This window comes from Staurois parvus, unplaced genomic scaffold (genome assembly GCF_062004578.1).
Source record: "Staurois parvus isolate SC_StPar_1 unplaced genomic scaffold, SC_StPar_1.0 ptg000494l, whole genome shotgun sequence".
NCBI lineage: Eukaryota > Metazoa > Chordata > Amphibia > Anura > Ranidae > Staurois > Staurois parvus.
The window spans coordinates 648740-669310 of NW_028318290.1; the positions used below are offsets into that span (position 1 = coordinate 648740).

At 45.6% G+C, this 20571-nt stretch overlaps 2 protein-coding genes across 2 annotated transcripts in view; one reads left to right on the forward strand and one right to left on the reverse strand.

Annotated features, from left to right (window-relative positions):
- Positions 1-20571, reverse strand: part of LOC149452141 (uncharacterized) — a 408968-nt gene that overhangs the window by 90737 nt on the left and 297660 nt on the right. The gene's annotated exons all lie outside the window — the stretch shown is intronic.
- LOC149452144 (uncharacterized) lies at positions 62-11800 on the forward strand. Its single transcript, XM_089689716.1, has 2 exons — positions 62-143; positions 9714-11800. Exons 1-2 carry the CDS (start codon positions 62-64, stop codon positions 11042-11044), a joined length of 1413 nt encoding a protein of 470 aa, XP_089545842.1. The 3' UTR covers positions 11045-11800.

The following is a 20571-nucleotide window of genomic DNA, read 5'->3' on the forward strand; positions in this document are numbered from 1 at the left end:
TGATTGCAATCACCAAAGGTCCCAACACCAGCGCAAACAATAGGGATGACAGAGGACAACCATGACGGGTACCTCTACCCAATGTAACAAAGTCAGAGTTACAGCCGGGAAGTCTGATCCTTGTTATGGGAGAGTCATAGCAGGCGAGTATACCAGATAAACACTCATCACTGACACCCATTCTCTGCACCCAGGAAAACAAGGCCAAAGGACACCATCGAAGGCCTTATTAGTGTCCAAACTCAGTAACAAAACTTCTCTGGAGTGCAAATTGGCTCCTGACTAATGTGTAATGTAAGGAGAATGTTGTCACTGATAAATCTGTCCGGGATAAAACCTGATTGGTCTGGAGACACCAAAGCCCCTTTCATTCTTTAACCCCCCCGGACATTCCTAAAAGAGCCTCAGATTTATATACATTTTATGTTACAAAGGAATGTTTCCTTCCTCCTGAGCAGCAATGTAAGGGGCTCTATGCTCCATACTCCTGACCCCGGCACTCCATCATTGTGTTGGCTGCATAGTGTAATGATTGCCCATTGGCTGCCTGTGTAGTGTCATCATTGCCCTTTGTAGGCCATGTATGGTCAGGATGGTCCTTGTCTTGTCTATTTATTGTCAGTGCTGTTTGTTTAGAGGACCATATTACTAGAATTTATCTCCACAATGAGGAGAATGTTCCGGCTCCGGAAGTGGGGGATGTTCTGCCCCTGAAGGGGTTAATCTGGGTTCCCACACTATATATGTGTGTATCATCATCTGCTGGAGATAAAAGACGTCACAGTGACTATGGAGGAAGAGGACGGACGTGACTATGGAGGAAGAGGACGGACGTGACTATGGAGGAAGAGGACAGACGTGACTATGGAGGAAGAGGACAGACGTGACTATGGAGGAAGAGGACGGACGTGACTATGGAGGAAGAGGACGGACGTGACCGTGGAGGAAGAGGACGGACGTGACCGTGGAGGAAGAGGACGGACGTGACCGTGGAGGAAGAGGACGGACGTGACCGTGGAGGAAGAGGACGGACGTGACCGTGGAGGAAGAGGACGGACGTGACCGTGGAGGAAGAGGACGGCCGTGACTGTGGAGGAAGAGGACGGACATGACGGGGGTTAAATAGGAAAAAAAATCTTATTACCTCCTCTGCTGTCACGTCCAGCAATGTCTCTGATATGCTTCCTGTCCATGCCTGACATCACTTCCTGTCTGTGCCTGACATCACTTCCTGTCTGCATTCCATAGAGACTTCCTGTGTGAGTATAGGTGAGATCAGCACCTTGTGGAGTTCAGAGGAACTGCAGCCCCGAGATCCATCCCATAATCCCCCTTCCTGTATAATATGTACCTTACAGGGATACTACGGGAGATGAAACATTACTGAATAAAGGAAGAAGAAATAAATGTAACTCTTATGTAACCAACTGTTCAACAAACATCTCTTATTACATATAGAAAAGTCTTACAAACACAGAACACAAAATACAAATGTATAGCTAATGAGAGCGATCCCGCCAAACCTGATCCTTCTGGGGGGGACAATGCAAAAATATATATCAATCCACTCATAATGACATCATCTTCTGGGAGTGTCTGCACATCCATCCATTTCATACACATTTCACTGTCTCAGCAGATCTCCTGCAGCCTATTAGCTCCCATTTCCCTCTCTATGTCTCAGCAGATCTCCTGCAGCCTATTAGCTCCCATTTCCCTCTCTATCTCTCAGTGGATCTCCTGCAGCTTATTAGCACCCATTTCCCTCTCTATGTCTCAGTGGATCTCCTGCAGCCTATTAGCACCCATTTCCCTCTCTATGTCTCAGTGGATCTCCTGCAGCCTATTAGCACCCATTTCCCTTTCTATGTCTCAGCGGATCTCCTGCAGCCTATTAGCTCCCATTTCCCTCTCTATGTCTCAGCGGATCTCCTGCAGCCTATTATCACCCATTTCCATCTCTATGTCACACATTACAACAAGCAGTCACAAAGGTAAATGTAAAATAAAAGCAGAGAGGGAGAGAAGGCTGATAAAGCAGCTCATCGATGAGAGGTACATAAGAACATACAATGTCAATACAAAACATGGCAATCAATCACAAACGATCGGAGCAGACAGATCGGTGTCATAGGTGTCCCGTGGGTCCTGAACTGCCTCCAGCGCAGGGACAGTAGCAGGGTGTAAAGCAGGTAGGTACTCCAACTTTCTCATTTCTGCTCTGACCTTCATCAGTGCCGGTAACATGGGGGACATAGAAGACAGCCAATGCATGGGAATGGTTCTCCTGGCTGCCCTCAGAATGTAGGTGGAAAGTTTCCTCGCACATTTAGAGAGACCCGAAAAGGTAGACCCAACAGAAAGTAAATGGGCTCAAAAGGGACAGGAGCCAGGAAAAGTAACCACAATGGGGTAAGGACCTCCTCCAAAAGGGCGCAATGGACCGGCAATCCCAAAAAATGTGGAAAAGAGTGTCAGTTTCCGTCCCACAACACCAGCAAACAGAAGAAACATTCAGGTTACTATCATGGAGAACCTCAGGGGTCCGATACCAAAACATGGGGGTCTTAGAAGGATTTTCTGTATACATTACACACACAGAAGATTTAGAAGAGGCCTCCCAAATCCTACTCCATTGATCCAACCCAATATCACATTGAAGGAAACGGGACCATTTACACATATAAAGGGGAGAATCAATAGAAAAAGGGCATCTACAAGCAATGTATACGTAGCGGAAATGATGTCCCGGTGGTGTGGGCCTTGGATGCAGATATGATCTAAAGGGGTAGGTTGTTCAAGAGTCAGAGAAGAGGCTTTGGAGGCAAAAATGTGTTGTATCTGTAGATAAAATACTGATGGGGTGGAATACGAGCAGCTTTTTGAATGTCGGAAGGATTTAAGGTTGTGAATTACGGGATTGACCAAATGTCACAATTGGAATAGATTAACCTCAGCCCAAGGAGGCACTCGACCAATGGCCAGACCATCTGGGAGACTTGGATTAAAAATAATGTTGATCAAGAGGGATCACTTAGAGCCTAGGATGAATCTAACCCTACACCTCCTCCATATAGACAACATAAACTGCATGGGTCCTAATATGAGAGGAGAGGTAGTGCGGGCTGTGACAAAATAAGTCCCCCTCATTCCCTCTTTACACCAAGTCATGGCCAGACATGCACGCCTCGGTTAGCTAGTCACTGTGGCCGTGTGGGTGGGATCTGTGACAGCCTCTGATGACTCCTCTGTCATCCAATAAAGCTGATGGACCTCTGATGTCTTCCTTGTCCTACGATGAAGCTGATGGACCTCTGATGTCTCCCTTGTCCTCTGATGAAGTAGATGGACCTCTGATGACTCCTCTGTCCTCCAAAAAAGCTGATGGAACTCTGATGTCTCCCTTGTCCTACGATGAAGCTGATGGACCTCTGATATCTCCCCTGTCCTCTGATGAAGCTGATAGACCTTTGATTTCTCCTCTGTCCTCTGATGAAGCTAATGGACCTCTGATGTCTCCCCTGTCTCCAATGAGGCTGATGGAACTCTGATGTCTCCCCTGTCTCCAATGAGGCTGATGGACCTCTGATGTCTCCCCTGTCTCCAATGAGGCTGATGGACCTCTGATGTCTGCCTATCCTCTGATGAAGCTGATGGACCTCTGATGTCTCCCTTGTTCTACAATGAAGCTGATGGACATTTTGATGTCTCCCCTGTTCTCAGATGAAGCTGATAGACCTCTAATGTCTCTCCTGTCATCTGATGAAGCTGATGGACCTCTGACGTCTCCCCATCCTCTGATATCCACCAGTCAATGTTCACTAAAGGAAGGGGAGATCCTGGAGCGAATGCTCACTCCAGGAGGGAGAAATCCAGGAGTGAACGTTCACCATGGGAAGTGGAAATTTAGGAGTAAATGTTCAATGAAAGAAGGGGAGATCAGGAGAGAATGCTCAGTAATCTCCCACCCCTCTAACTGGCATCACCCCCTGTGCCGATCCTAGGTGTGCCTGGAGGAGAGCAGAAGGATGACTCTCTGTGGTGTCAGACTTCTCCCTTCTAACCCCCGACACCACAAGCCCAATAGGCAAACACTGAACCCAACTGATGCTTCATAATTACTTTCCAAGGTAGAGCTATTCCCTCCCAAACCATGCAATATAGAGGCCTGAATACGCATGCGCGTGCCCGTATGGCACCAGTAACTTCAGTCTCTTGGTAACAGGATGAATGTTGGGGTCTTCAGCGAGACACTTTCATTGGTGCACTTACACTCCTATGGTAAAGTATCATTGTAATCCCGTGGCAGGATTTGTATATCAAAGCAAACACTGTGTCTGTATAGCAGGACCATCTACACAACCCAGTGCCTGGTGAGTATGGGAGAAGTGTCATGTCTCTGTGTGCCGTGTTCCTGTCATCTGCCAGGGGGCAAAATCCCTCTCACCAGATCCTGGGACTAAGGCCCAAACCATGGTCCTGGAAATGACCGGCTCCTGTGGTCACCTCACGATGAGCCCTTCACACTGTCGGTGTAGGCACTGTACTGTAGGCCACATCTCTCAGGTTGGATGTTCCCTGACTGATGCAGATACCTAAACATGCTGTGAACTGACCCTGAGCACTTCTCTGCCAGGTCCAGACTGTCTCCTGCCACATGCAGACTGCCTCCCCTCAGGAAAAACAAGATGGAGTCCTTCACTCTGCTCTCACTAAGCATGCTGGTCTCTGTAGTTCCATCCCTCATATCAGCCTATCAGGCCATTTCTGTTCAGGACTGCATATTCCACAATGCTTTGCAGCTGCACCTCCTGCTTGAGAAAGTCCCTGTCATTGGCTCCTTTAATACCTCTTCTGATTGGCTCTCTCTGTATTACAGTCTGAGAGGAGAAGGGAGGGGCTGAAATCCCTGACTGCCTTGTGTGTATCCAGTGCAAGTGTCAGATTTCACAGGAGATGCCAGTCAGCAGGTTACAGCAGTCACAGATAGGAGTCATTTCCTCCCTACACAAGGATCTACAGTCCATACACACCCAGCACAAGGCCGGGGCCACACTACCAGACGCTTCTCGGGGCTGCAGTTCCTCTGAGCTCCACAAGGTGGGGATCTCACTTCTACCCAGACAGGAAGTCTCTATGAAAGACAGACAGGAAGTGATGTCAGGTACAGACAGGAAGTGATGTCAGGTATAGACAGGAAGTTTCGGGTGAGAGCTGAGTTGGGAGGAAGCAGAGAGGAGACGTTGCTGAAAGTGGCAGCAGAGGAGGTAATAAGATGTTATTTCCTATTTACACCCAGTAACCCCCCATCATGTCCATCCTCTTCCTCCATATTCACATCCGTCCTCTTCCTCCACAGTCACGACCGTCCTCTTCCTCCATAGTCACGTCCGTCCTCTTCCTCCATAGACACGTCCGTCCTCTTCCTCCATAGCCACGTCCGTCCTCTTCCTCCATAGTCATGTCCGTCCTCTTCCTCCATAGTCACGTCTGTCCTCTTCCTCCATAGTCACGTCCGTCCTCTTCCTCCATAGTCATGTCCGTCCTCTTCCTCCATAGTCATGTCCATCCTCTTCCTCCATAGTCACTGTGACATCTTTTATCTCCAGCAGATGATGATACACACATATATAGTGTGGAAACCCAGATTAACCCCTTCAGGGGCAGAACATCCCCCACTTCCGGGGCCGGAACATTCTCCTCATTGTGGAGAGGTGTCACCTTCTCACCTCATCAGTCTATACCAATGGATTATACCACTTTTATAAGTGGCAGGGGATGGAGAATCCTATGACATCACACTGACCTCACAGCTCCTCCTCCCAATGTCCCTCCATCCAGAATCAGAGAATCCTATGACATCACACTGACCTCACAGCTCCTCCTCCCAATGTTCCTCCATCCAGAGTCAGAGAATCCTATGACATCACACTGACCTCACAGCTCCTCCTCCCAATGTCCCTTCATCCAGAATCAGAGAATACTATGACATCACACTGACCTCACAGCTCCTCCCCCAAATGTCCCTCCATCCAGAGTCAGAGAGTCCTATGACATCACCCTGATCTCACAGCACCTCCTCCCAATGTCCCTCCATCCAGAGTCAGAGAATCCTATGACATCACCCTGACCTCACAGCTCCTCCTCCCAATGTCCCTCCATCCAGAGTCAGAGAACCCTATGACATCACACTGACCTCACAGCTCCTCCCCCCAATGTCCCTCCATCCAGAGTCAGAGAATCCTATGACATCACACTGACCTCACAGCTCCTCCTCCCAATGTCCCTCCATCCAGAGTCAGAGAATCCTATGACATCACACTGACCTCACAGCTCCTCCTCCCAATGTCCCTCCATCCAGAGTCAGAGAATCCTATGACATCGCGCCGACCTCACTGCTCCTCCTCCCAATGTCCCTCCATCCAGAGTCAGAGAATCCTATGACATTGCGCCGACCTCACAGCTCCTCCTCCCAATGTCCCTCCATCCAGAGTCAGAGAATCCTATGACATTGCGCCGACCTCACAGCTCCTCCTCCCAATGTCCCTCCATCCAGAGTCAGAGAATCCTATGACATCACGCCGACCTCACAGCTCCTCCCCCCAATGTCCCTCCATCTGGCTTTTTTCTGATGCTCTTAGGATGTGGGGTCCCTTGGTATCCTCACATGTAAAGTGGGACTGTTGGTCCTGCGTTGTATGTAATGACATCAGAATGCTGCAACAAGCCTATACCCTGCGTAGTGTGGGGGTCCTGTGGGGGGGAATTATACCTCAGCCTGAAGTGGGGCTTTAATAAAATGGAGACCTGAATGGAGAGGTGAGGAGGATTCTGGGAATATCATTTGATGTGACTATTTGTGTTCAGATGTAGAGTTTTCCTCCTGTGAAGTCTGGAGATCATATGACATCACATTGCCTCCACCTCCCTCCCTGATAGAAGAGAGAAAGAAGAAGAAGATTCTAGAAGTCACCAGAGAGATCACTGAGCTGCTGACAGGAGAGGTGAGCGGTGCCGGGAATTCTGGGACATTCTCCAGTAACAGACAAGGGATGTGTCTGGATGGTGACTGTATCATTGTGTGTGTCAGGTTCCTATAAGGTGTCAGGGTGTCACTGTCTATTTCTCCATGGAGGAGTGGGAGTATTTAGAAGGACACAAGGATCTCTACAAGGACGTCATGATGGACAATCAGCCGCCCCTCACATCACCGGGTAAGAGGAGACTTTATTGTAAAGGAGAGAGCAGTACGGAGGATCCACCTAGATCCCCCATCATCTGATAAACACATAGAAACAATGGATTCAGTCAGTGTGTGTGTTTCCTACAGATGGATCCAGTCATGGGAACCCACCAGAGAGATGTCCCCGTCCTCTGTATTCCCGGGATTCCACACAGGAAGGTCACACCATCCCTCACCATCATCAGGTAGATGAGGAACAATCACTGATAGTATCATTAGGATCTGTACATTATCTGCATTGTTACCATTGATGTCATTTTTTTATATATTCAGAGTGGAAACCTGAGAGATCCTAAAGTTGAAGTTAAAGAAGAGATAAAAGAGGAGGAGGATGAGGATGGGGGGATGGAGGAGTCAGAGCTTCTAAAAGAACACAAAGATCTGTACCAGAACACCATGGTGGAGTCATCCAGCTACAGGAACCCACCAGAGAGATGTCCCCATCCTCTGTATTCCTGGGATTCCACACAGGAAGGTCACACCATCCCTCACCATCATCAGGTAGATGATGACAATTATTGGTAGTTGTGATTTATACACAGCATGTTTGTTACAATGAATGTTTTATTATATCTTTCAGAGTGGAATCCTCGGGGATGATAATATTGATGTTAAAGAAGAGTATAAAGAGGAGGATGAGGAGTATGGAGTGATGGAGGAGTTTTCAGAAGGACACAAGGATATGATGGAGCCACCTAATACCAGGAACCCACCAGAGAGATGTCCCCGTCCTCTGTATTCCCGGGATTCCACACAGGAAGGTCACACCATCCCTCACTATTGCAAGGTTGGTGGGATGGAACATCTAGAACATGGACTTGTAAAGATGATGTGTGGATTTTTTATGTGACCTTACATTTTACAGATGATATTTTCTCTCATTTCCTTGATTTAGAGTGGAGATCCAATCGATATAGAATTTGAGGTGAAAGCAGAAGAAGAAGAGGCGTATGTGAGGGATGATCAGCAGTCTATGGAGGAGGATGGAATAACGGGGACATTTATAGAGGAGGACACTCCTACAGAGATCAGCACAGGTGGGTCATGAACACTAAATCCATTGCTCCACCCATACTGCTCACTGATTGGTCCAGAGTAGGGCGGGGACTGGGTGATATCAGCCTGTAATCCCCTGGTCACTTTCCTGAGCTGTGTTCCCCGTCCTGTATTCCTGGATTTCTCTCGGATAATCTCCCTTCTCTGTGCTGCAGACACAATTTATGTCTCTAGACTGGATTTATGGAGGTTCTGGGGATCAGCTGGCAGCAAAATGTTCATTTTTACTATAGACGTTACTAGACCTAGGCACCTGGGGTGTGTGATTTTGATCTTATTCCTCATGGTGGTGACATAGCAATTCTCCCAGTATTTGTCACCTGTGCCGGGTGGAGGGATATGTCTGTAGTGTCTCAGACCCAAGTCACTGAGTGCAGTCTCAGGAGATGGGAGGCAGCGGTGTGGGATCTCTGCAACTTGTCTACAGGAAACATTTAAGCTTCCACTGATTACTGAATACCAATATTATGAGTCCTGACCCTTACACTATATACTCTGTGTTGTACATTACATACTCCTGACCCCTGCACTATATACTCTATGTTGTACATTACATACTCCTGACCCCTGCACTATATACTCTATGTTGTACATTACATACTCCTGACCCTTACACTATATACTATATGTTGTACATTACATACTCCTGACCCCTGCACTATATACTCTATGTTGTACATTACATACTCCTGACCCCTGCACTATATACTCTCTGTTGTACATTACATACTCCTGACCCCTGCACTATATACTCTCTGTTGTACATTACATACTCCTGACTTCTGCTCTCCCCCTCCCCCCACTGCTATATATACACATAATATGGATTCTCTTTTGTTACACCCATTTCCTACCAGCTGGACATTTTATATCGGATGATGTGATTGGAGCACAGACTTTTACATGGTGATAATAATGTGATAACATCCTCCAACTTTGGACCCTTAAACAGAAAGTAATAATGAGGGAGGAGTCAATACCCCAATGATGGTGGTCTTTAGGATCAGTCCAGTCTTCATCTTGGTTGTTCTCCCCCCATCCTCACTCTCTGACCTCTGGTGGGGCTCAGCCCCGCTGTTCTTCATGACTAAATCATGGACTAAATAAGGAAGTGCAGTACTTCTTGTGTTGGGAAGGTGGCGATGAGTGATAGAGGGGGTGGGGACCCTCGTCCTATAATCCCCTCATCACTGTCCCTCCTATAAAAGACAGTTCTGATTGTTTCCTCACTCTGTGACTAAGGTCCATGAATAAAGAACTGACCTGGTAGGAGATCAGAGGAGCCATTTCCTAGTTCCCTTGAGGGTGGAATTGTAAGCTCCTCAGAGACCAAGCTGCCTGATGTGGGCGGAGTCCTGATTTGGGGGAACCAATCAGCTCCTGTCTAGTAATCCTCTTTGTCTTTGTATTTTAGTCCATGGCCGGGAGATGAGGAAAACCTCAGAGGATTGTCTCACTTTGTCTCCAGACTGGAAAGTAGAAGATGAGGACATCACACAGTATAGTCCAGGAGAAAATCCGGCTCCCTCCAATGTCCATCCGGCACCACCCAGTGTAGATGGACCATCGGATTCCTCGTATCCTGAGGAACCTGACACTGTGCGGGACCGGGCCGGTCTTCCAACAGGGAAGAGCTTCTCCTGTACTGAGTGTGGGAAGGGTTTCCAGTATAAATTCTATCTTAATAGGCATCAAAGATCTCACACGGGAGAAAAGCCGTATTCCTGTCCTGAGTGCGGGAAATGTTACCATTGTAAATCCAAACTGAATGTGCATAAAAGATCTCACACGGGGGAGATGCCATATTCCTGTTCTGAGTGCGGGAAATGCTTTTCAGTCAAGTCCACTCTTTACATACATCAAAGATCTCACACAGGGGAGAAGTCATATTCATGTCCTGAGTGCGAGAAATGTTTTTCACAGAAGTTCGATCTTTACATACATCAGAGATGTCACACAGGGGAGAAGCCGTATTCATGTCCTGAGTGTGGGAAATGTTTTTCACAGAAGTCCAGTCTTCACAAACATCAGAGATGTCACACAGGGGAGAAGCCGTATTCCTGTCTTGAGTGTGGGAAATGTTTTTCACTGAAGTCCAATTTTTACAGACATCAGAGAACTCACACGGGGGAGAAGCCGTATTCCTGTCCTGAGTGCGGAAAATGTTTTTCACAGAAGTCCCATATTTCCAGCCATCAGAGATGTCACACGGGGGAGAAGCCTTATTCTTGTCCTGAGTGCAAGAACTGTTTTTCAGACAAGTCCAGTCTTCATAAACATCAGAGATATCACACGGGGGAGAAGCCTTTTTCCTGTCCTGAGTGTGGGAAATGTTTTGTAGAAAAATCAAAGCTTGAAACACATCAGCGATCTCACACGGGGGAGAGGCCATATTCTTGTCCTGAGTGTGGGAAATGTTTTTCACAGAAGTCCATTCTTTACACACATCAAAGATCTCACATGGGGGAGAAGCCGTATTCCTGTCCTGAGTGTGGGAAATGTTTTTCAGACAAGTCAAACCTTTCCAGACATCAGCGATCTCACACGGGGGAGAGGCCATATTCTTGTCCTGAGTGTGGGAAATGTTTTTCACAGAAGGCCCATCTTTACAAACATCAGAGATCTCACATGGAGGAGAAGCTGTATTCCTGTGCCGAATGTGGGAAATGTTTTTCAGACAAGTCCAGTCATTCCAGACATCAGAGATCTCACACAGTGAAGAAGCCACTTTCCTGTACTGAGTGATGGAATTATTCCTCACTGAAGTCCTGTCTTCCTGTACATCAGGGGTCCCACACAACGCTGGAGGTGTATTAGTGCCTTGAGTGCGGGAAATGTCTTCTAGATGAATGTTGCTGGACATCCCAGCTCTCATGTGGGGAAGAAGCACCCCCTGATATACACCTCAGATATACTCCATGGCTGATCTTCATCATGGAAGAAACAGTTCATAAGGAGACCAGAGGTCCCCAAAGACATGGATGAAGTGTGGGACTGGGTTGGCCATTGATAGCAGGAGAGGAATAAAAATGGAGTCCTGCCCTGTGATTGGCTGAGTACATTTTGTGGTGGGAGATTTCACAAACACTTATAGATCTATTAAATAAAAGTTTAATAAATATGATCGGCATTCACCCGGCTGTGATATATTTTGGCCACATTTTATTTCATGTGATCATTGGCTCCAAATAGGGACCATCATTTCATATTCTGCGACTTTTACTGATGGAGGTATTTCAGGAAAATACTGCATTATGACCACTAGATGGAGCTGACAAAGGAAATCACTGTGTTAAATCACATAGGTCCAGAATTTGTAATGTCTGGATGGACACTTGTCTCTTCCGTCCAATGAATGTTCTATAAGTGGAGCCCTTAGTTCCCTTCATCAGGCATGGATTCATCTCCATCACTGAGGTCATCCTCATCACTTGTGAGTACAGAACACACTGAAGGATAGAAGGTCATCCAAGCAGCAATAATAAACCAACCATTCATTTACAGCTGAAAATGTGCATTCCGCCATTAGATGGCACAACGTTTTATAGGACTTAGTGTCATCTAGTGAACAAATGTAATATTTTACCCAAAAACAGGAAACAAAGGAGGTTGTGCTGAGTAACTAGATACCCAACACGCCCAGCCCTACAATGGTGTGATGATGAAACCATGACAAACTTTGTCCTCAGAAATGGTCCCTAGGGGGCGCTATAAAAGCCTTTCCAGGTCCTCAGTGTAGAGGTGACCCTGAATCATGGATGGAGAAGGATTGCTCTCACTCCGGCATGCATGGCGTGATGTAATGTGTGGTACAATCCATGATCTTGTATGTAGGCACAGGTGGAATATTGGTTAGTATGTATGTGGGAACTCAATGATTAGGGGGCGGGGTTTTAGGTGTTTGGTGCACCTTTCATTTTTTCACTGTAATGCCAAAATATAAGGAACCAATAGCCCCCATATGATCGCATTTTGTGGTGACGGGTTCTCTTTAATGAGACATCAAGACCCTGATTTACTATTGTGCCTAGGCACATTTCCGTGTGCTAACATCTACCTTTTAATAGCGATCGTCTACTTTTAGACTGCAAAGACATTTACTAAAGAGAAGCATCAACGAGTAGACGCCAAATCAAATTTACTAACCAGCAATCAGACCCAAAAAGCAGACTTGCTAAGAAGCACGTCTAACACCATGAAAAATCACTGCAGAGACGTTCACATTGAAATTTGCTTTCCCAAATATCAGGACTTCACTTTAAACAATATCTAACATTTCCAAAAAATTTTAAAATGTATAAAAAATAGTTTTTCAAAGAAAGTCGTGACAGTGAAGAACTAGACGCTTTTCCAACATCTATGGCTGATATAAATGCACATGTGCAGAATACATTTTAGACGTCCTCTGTGGGCGCTTTCTTTTTAGACCCTGTTCAATAGTAAATCTCAGTGTGGAGTCCTCTGACAGCCGGCACTCGGTCGCGTCTCCTGTGTGTGGAGTCCTCTGACAGCCGGCACTCGGTCACGTCTCCTGTGTGTGGAGTCCTCTGACAGCCGGCACTCGGTCACGTCTCCTGTGTGTGGAGTCCTCTGACAGCTGGCACTCGGTCGCGTCTCCTGTGTGTGGATTCCTCTGACAGCCGGCACTCGGTCACGTCTCCTGTGTGTGGAGTCCTCTGACAGCCGGCACTTGGTGGCGTCTCCTATGTGTGGAGTCCTCTGACAGCCGGTACTCGGTCACGTCTCCTGTGTGTGGAGTCCTCTGACAGCCGGCACTCGGTCGCGTCTCCTGTGTGTGGAGTCCTCTGACAGCCGGCACTCGGTGGCGTCTCCTGTGTGTGGATTCCTCTGACAGCCGACACTCGGTCGCGTCTCCTGTGTGTGGAGTCCTCTGACAGCCGGCACTCGGTCACGTCTCCTGTGTGTGGAGTCCTCTGACAGCCGGCACTCGGTCACGTCTCCTGTGTGTGGAGTCCTCTGACAGCCGGCACTCGGTGGCGTCTCCTGTGTATGGAGTCCTCTGACAGCCGGCACTCGGTGGCGTCTCCTGTGTGTGGAGTCCTCTGACAGCCGGCACTCGGTCACGTCTCCTGTGTGTGGATTCCTCTGACAGCCGGCACTCGGTGGCGTCTCCTGTGTGTGGTGTCCTCTGACAGCCGGCACTCAGTCACGTCTCCTGTGTGTGGAGTCCTCTGACAACCGGCACTCGGTCACGTCTCCTGTGTGTGGAGTCCTCTGACAGCCGGCACTCGGTCACGTCTCCTGTGTGTGGAGTCCTCTGACAGCCGGCACTCGGTCACGTCTCCTGTGTGTGGAGTCCTCTGACAGCCGGCACTCAGTCACGTCTCCTGTGTGTGGAGTCCTCTGACAACCGGCACTCGGTCACGTCTCCTGTGTGTGACAAACAGCACTCGGCATATCTTCATGTATTCTAATTAGATTTCCTTAGTTCTAGTGATTCTATTTTTGTTTCTTATCCTTTATAATTATTTCTGTAATTGTTTTACTTATTTAGAAGGTCTAGATAATTTTTATTTTGACAGCTGAATCTAAAAATAAACGTCTGCAAAAAAAAAAGAAAAACAGCATAGGGTCCCCCCTCCCATCCATACCAAGCCCTTCGGGTCTGTATGAATATTAAGGGGTAAAAAAAAAATGGTGTGGGGTCCCCCCAAAATCCATACCAGGCCCTTATCCGAGCATGCAGCCCGGCAGGTCGGGAAAGGGGGGATGAGCGAGTGCCCCACCCTCCTGAACCATACCAGGCCACATGCCCTCAACATGGGGGGGTGCTTTGGGGCAGGGGGGCTCCCCCCCAGAGCACTTGTCCCCATGTTGATGGGGACAAGGGCCTCTTCCCCACAACCCTGGCCGGTAGTTGTGGGGGTCTGCGGGTGGGGGGCTTATTAGAATCTGGAAGCCCCCAGATCCCGGCATCCCCCTACGTGAATGAGTATGCACTACATGGTCCCGCTACTAATTCACAAAAAAAAAGTGTAGTGTAAAAAACCACAGTACAGGGTCTTTGACAAGTCCTTTAACCACAAGCCTACAGGGCACGTATACCCCCTTCCTGTCCAGGCCAATTTTTCAGCTTTCAGCACTGTCACACTTTGACAATTGCGCGGTCATGCAACACTGTACCCATATGAAATTTTTATCTTTTTTTTTGTGACAGAGCTTTATTTTGGTGGTATTTAATCACCTCGGGTTTTTTATTTTTCTTAAACCAAAAAACACTGAAAATTTGGGGAAAAAAAAGTTTTTTCTTTGTTTTTGTTATAGAATTTTGTAAATAAGTGAATTTTCTCCTTCACTGATGTGAACTAATGAGACTGCACTGATGGGCACTGATAGGCTGCACTGATGGACACTGATAGGTGGCACTGATGGACACTGATGAGGAGGCACTGGTAGGTGGCACTGATGGGCATTGACAGGCATCACTGATGGGTACTGAAAAGTAGCACTGATATATGGCACTGTTAGGCGGCACTGACTGGCACTGTTAGGCGGCACTGATAGGCGCATAAAAAGTAGTGTATTCATTACTTTAGAAATTGTTGCGGCTCCAGCCAAGTTTGAACCACACCAATATGAACGCTCTAATAGCGGTCACATTGAGTGTGACTTGGCGTGTGATTTGCATGACAAATCGACTTGCAAATCGTATGCCAAGTTGCACCCTATTGTCTACTATTAGAGCAGTCACATGGATGCGTTTCCGACACTGATTTCTATAGTAGTACATGTACTACTTTTGTGACGATTTGCATAGATATCTGTGTCAGATGTCTTGCAAATCGCAAGGAAATCGGCATCTTCACCGTACGTCGCACAATTTCTAAATTGGCTTTGATGTGACCGCGGTGTAAGGTCTTTATCAGTATTGCATGCGAGATGTGGTCATGTGACTGCCTTAACTCATGCGATAATCTGCAGTGAATTTTGCCCATAGGGCCAAGAAATATTGCCAATAGGATTCCCTTTCACATCCCTGTTCAATGTTCTGTTGTATGCTGCACAGGTACACGTCACTGTGGCTTTCTTTCTGACTCTGATTTGTGGGGCCTGTATACCAAGGGTTACCGCAGGTGGGAAGAGGATTCATCAGGTGAAAACACTTTCTCTGACCCAATGAATGACAGTGGTGGGTGTGGCCTATGTTATATAAAAAGATGCAGTAGTGGCAAAATTTTGACTTGTACAGGCCACGTTATTTTCTGCAAGTCCTTGTCTGTGGTGGTTTGGGGAGGAAGAGATATTGCGGTGAATTGCCCCAGGCCACACTCATGCTGTGTTTTGATGTGGGCTGTAAATGTTTTGCATTTTTTTCCTTCTAAGGTGTGTTTGTGTGTTATTGTACAATGATTGTGTTTATTATCTTTGCATTGTAATCCTAACACATGTCAACTACTCTGCTCTTCCAAATCTACACTTGGCTATAGTTTGCATTATTTAGACTGAAATGCAGTTTACAGACAAACATGGTGAGAAATGTATGTGTGGGGGATTTGGGGAGGTGGGAGGTGTTTTATTTTGGCACGTATGTGTTTTTATATTGATATTTTGATCTTCAGCCTGTTTTAGGGATAGATAAGCCTTCTACGTGATTCATATTAACCATTTGTTTCCTGCTGTAACCTGTGAAAGCACAGTTCATTAGAAGTATAATCTTTTAGATTGTAAGCTCTTATGAGCAGGACCGTTCTATTTTAGCAACATCAATCCTGCTTTTTTTTGTCCCACCAAGAAATTGAATGTTCCTGCTTGTTGTTGCTGTCCAAATAAATGTGGAATATGTATTTGATCAATAAACATTTGGACTATGTTTATTTTTGGGGGAGTTTTTTCATATTCAAGTTCAATGTACTAGCACCCCTAACACTTATATTTTGTGAGTGATATAATATGTCCAAATCTAGCTTGTTAGAGTGCACATATGCAAGTATGTCCAAACTAACCAACCAAAAGCCCCCTATTGCAACACAAGACCATGTTATGTACCAATGAATAGGTCGTGTTCAATGTGCAGCTAGCTATTCTTTTTCTACAATCCTCTTAACAGTAATAAATTGGGTCCCCAATTTATGTTGACTTTGGGCCTTTACCAGCAAATATATATTCGCCAATGTCATATACACAGTATAGCTGCAAGCATACATTCACCAATGTCATATACACAGTATAGCTGCAAGCATACATTCACCAATGTCATATACACAGTATAGCTGCAAGCATACAGTCACCAATGTCCTATACACAGTAGAGCTGCAAATACAACATTCTCCAATGTCATATACACAGTAGAGCTGCAAATATACATTTGCGAATGTCATATACACAATGGAGCCGCATGGAAAATTGCTATGGTGCATAAATAAACGCCAAGACGGCTGTTGGAGGAGGCACTAGAGCAGCTGTCATACCGGAAATACGTCATGACGTTGGCAGAAGGATGTTTGCACACGCCCGGAAGTGGTAGTGGGGAGTGTTAGTGGATGGGAGTGTAGTTAGGAGAGTTTAGTGGTAATTTGCAAGTCTATTTTTTAGCTTTGTGAATTGTTCTTTTGTGGAATTCCAGACCACATCTGGACATGGCGAGATCGCTGTTCTCCACCGAGGAGCTGATCCTCATTTGCTGGGGAAACATTACTAATAATTGTTGTATTTTCAGTTGAAAACATGTCCAATTCCTAGACACATTGAGGTACATAGCAGAGGTTCAAGGTAATCCATAGAAGAGGTTGTGACGGTCGTGGCGTCAGACCCCCAGCCTTTCTCCCCAGCTCATGACCAAAGGACTAGCCAATCTAAAACCGCACTGTTACGTGCAAAACAATGCCATGCTCAGCTGCATCCTGCACAAAGATTTCCAGCCAATGGACCACAATCTATGTACTGAAGCCTCAGAGTGATTGTTACTGGGTCAAGTTAATTACACAATTAACCCTTCACACTGCCACCACCACCTTTTGTACAGAGTAGGAAGAAAATCACCAATATTAGCAATAACACTGTGATGTTGGAATAAGCGTCTGTATACACACTGTCACCGCAGGAAAATGTATGCAGAAGTTTAAAACACACAGTAGCACTCTTCAGAGACAGGGATTCTTAGTTTGCATTAAAGAGCTTTAGAAACAGTTCAACACTTTTCAGAAAATTGGATTTATTAATAAAAAGGTCAAAATGGTGCAATAAAAATATTTACATAAAATGATGTAGCCAGTATATATATATAAATACAGAGAGCAATACCACAACAGAGAGATAACAGAAAGAAGTTTAGGGAGGTAGAATACTTGCCGTCAGCCTTGGTTTAAGCAGATCAAGTGTCAGAACAAAAGGGTACCGTTCTACTATGTTGGTTCCTGATGTTAAAAAGGGAGAATTCTTCATCTTACTTCTCTCAGGTCTGACAGCCTATTTTCTAGTCCCCCAGCAGGGGGTGTCTCTGAAGCCAAGGGCCAATGGCCTCATTTGGGGAGGGGGGTCTAGGCGGAGACCCAAGTTAGACCCAAAATCCCTCCCAAGTTATACCATGGTCAATAACCTTCTCTAGGTACATATAGCAACCTAGACACTAGTAGATTAATATGCAGAATGATATCCTGAACGTCCAGACATCAAATATGCCATATCTTACTATTTCAGCTAGAACTATATGGCTTTCTGCTCTCCTGTAGACTTTAACTAGGAATGTGAGGTATCAGGTGACTTGTATTAAAGTGACCTCTCTGAATATATGCTTGGTTTCATTGTAAGTATTTCCTATCTTAAGATATGAAATTGTAGGGAAACGTGCTTTTAAATAGGATGTACTGTTATCTCGGAATGTCTTTCATGTCCAGTGAAGGACTGGTTTATAGCTTTCCGATCACCTCCAAATAAGGGTCTCAAAGACATACTGGGCCCAGGCTAATTGGGGTTAATAACCATGAAGTTATCCAGCTGGGCTTGATGCTTTGTGAGCTCAGCATACACACAGACCACATTCCTGAGGGAGGGGGATTGGAGGGAGAGAGAATGATACAAGATGGAGGATCTTTAGCAAGATGGATGACCACGTCTATCTCTGTATGTACAATTGCAACAGAAGTTATTGTTCTTCCTAACTATACAGGTGGCACAGACACAAGCATACACCCAGGGCCACTGTTAGATATCACGGGACCCCGTACAGCATACCTGACAGCCCCCCACCACCATAGAAAATATCCAAATTATATTTATGGTAAAAATACACTAAAAACATTATTAATGGACACAATCCCAACCATATTCCTGTAAAATCTAAATGATAAAACTGTACTGAGTTCATAAATAAAGCTGTGTGTGTAATGGAGGTCTTGGGGCTCATTCACGTGGGTGCTGTGGCCTGTAGAGTGGGAATCAGTGGTTGGTTGTTGTGGCTGTCGCCGTTTGCAGGTAACCTATGTTACACTATGGAAATACTGCAGGTCATAATTTGACAGGCATATGAGTGCAGGTGTACAGCCCTGAACACAGACAGTGAGCATTCAGGGAGACTTTCCCACGCCTTCACACCTGTCAGATGACAACCTGTGTTCATACAGCTGCTGTGTCCTCATAGTGTAACAGGTGGCTCCAGCCACATGAACAACCCCCTCATTCATGCTGTACAGGCCAGAGGACCTGTGTGAATTGGGCATTTTTTACTTTTTTTTTCCTCAGCTCATTAATTTCAATGGGCTGCCTAATGTGTGGGAACATGCAGAAATACTGCAGGCATATTATTGTAAAAGTGTGTCGCACCTAACAGCACAGTAGTGTTGTGCCATGTGTTTTTGTGGCTGTGAATGAGTCTGTTTTTAATAGACGTGTTTATGTGCAATTACATTTTCATCATGGCACCTGTGCACATCTGCAGAGGGCATTGCATTTCTTTGCTGTGCTGGAAAATGTGTGCTCTTGCATGCGTTTCTGCACCACCAATGGTGTGAACAAGTTCTAAGGGCCGGTTCACACTATAGAAACAGTCTAGATGTGGATGCATTTTGGACACGTTGCATTGCATTTTTGTATCCCTTCCAGTTAGTTTTTCTACTTTCTTTTTATTCAATTTAATTAGGGACATGTGCATTTTAGTTCATTCAAGGGCGTTCAACGTGTTCCAGTACAGTTCTATGCAGAAACAATGCAGTGTGGTCAACTTTTTTGACAGCACCTGCAATGCACTTCAAATGCAAGCGCTGATGTGAACTATCACATTGACAACCATATAACCTTCTTTCTGTGCGTTTGTGATGCCGAAAAAGCAACTGAAACACATGTAGTGTGAACTGGCCCTAAAGGTTATTATAGGTCAGAGAACGGGACTGACCAAGAATTGTGAATTCAATCAAACTAGTGGTGAGATACAATCAGAAATCTTATAATGTGAGATCTGAGCTGTAGCTGATAGGAAATGAGACACATTAACTTGATCAGTAAATAAACAGTTAAATAAAGAGTGGGGCGGGGATACATAGATTTGCATATGGGACAGATGATGATGGGAAGGGGGGGACAAGTTGTATAAGGAGACAGGTTTAAAAGAAGAGAAAACAAGTTACAATGAAATATACACAGCATGAAACTTGCACATTTCAAACTTGTCAGAAGAACAGGACGCAGGGAAGATTCACCCCCTTTCCACTTTTTAGTCATTAGCCAAAATCTTAATTGATTGATCAATATTACTGGCACTGATACAACCCAGAAAATTGATCTCCATTTTTTTAACATTCATAAATGTCAAGGAGCTTATAATCTAAGGGCAGAAACTCAGCCATATACTAGGCCCAATGAACCTAACAGCATGTCTTTGGAGTGTTGGCAGAAACACATCCATACAGGGAAAGCATGCAAAGTGGGATGCAGCCATGACTGGGATTAGAACCCATGACCCAAGCGCTGTAAGTTCTGAGTTCTAACCACTCAACCACTGTAGGAGACAGAGTTTAAGCTGCAATGTAGAATAGTTACATTGTTTACAAATAATGATAAAGCGAGCGCTGGTCAAATTATATAGACTACTAAAATGGTATTACACAAGATAAATATAAATCTAGGTATAGATATGAAGGTAGCAGCGAGCACTCAGGGTATTGGCAACAGTCCCAGAATAGAAATATGTTAAAGTAATAGTGCAGCACTATAAATGCATGTTATCAATCATAAACGCATGTAAAGTCAACAAAGTGCAAAAAAGTGCAATAATGATGTAAAATGGTAAATGGTGCTAAAAAAAGTTAATGTAATCATTC

Bases quoted from the DNA above. Each gene is read 5' to 3' on its own strand.
- LOC149452144 (XM_089689716.1), top strand. From the start codon at position 62: ATGACGGGTACCTCTACCCAATGTAACAAAGTCAGAGTTACAGCCGGG. The intron at 144-9,713 runs GCGAGTATACCA...TTTGTATTTTAG, and splicing joins TTATGGGAGAGTCATAGCAG to TCCATGGCCGGGAGATGAGG.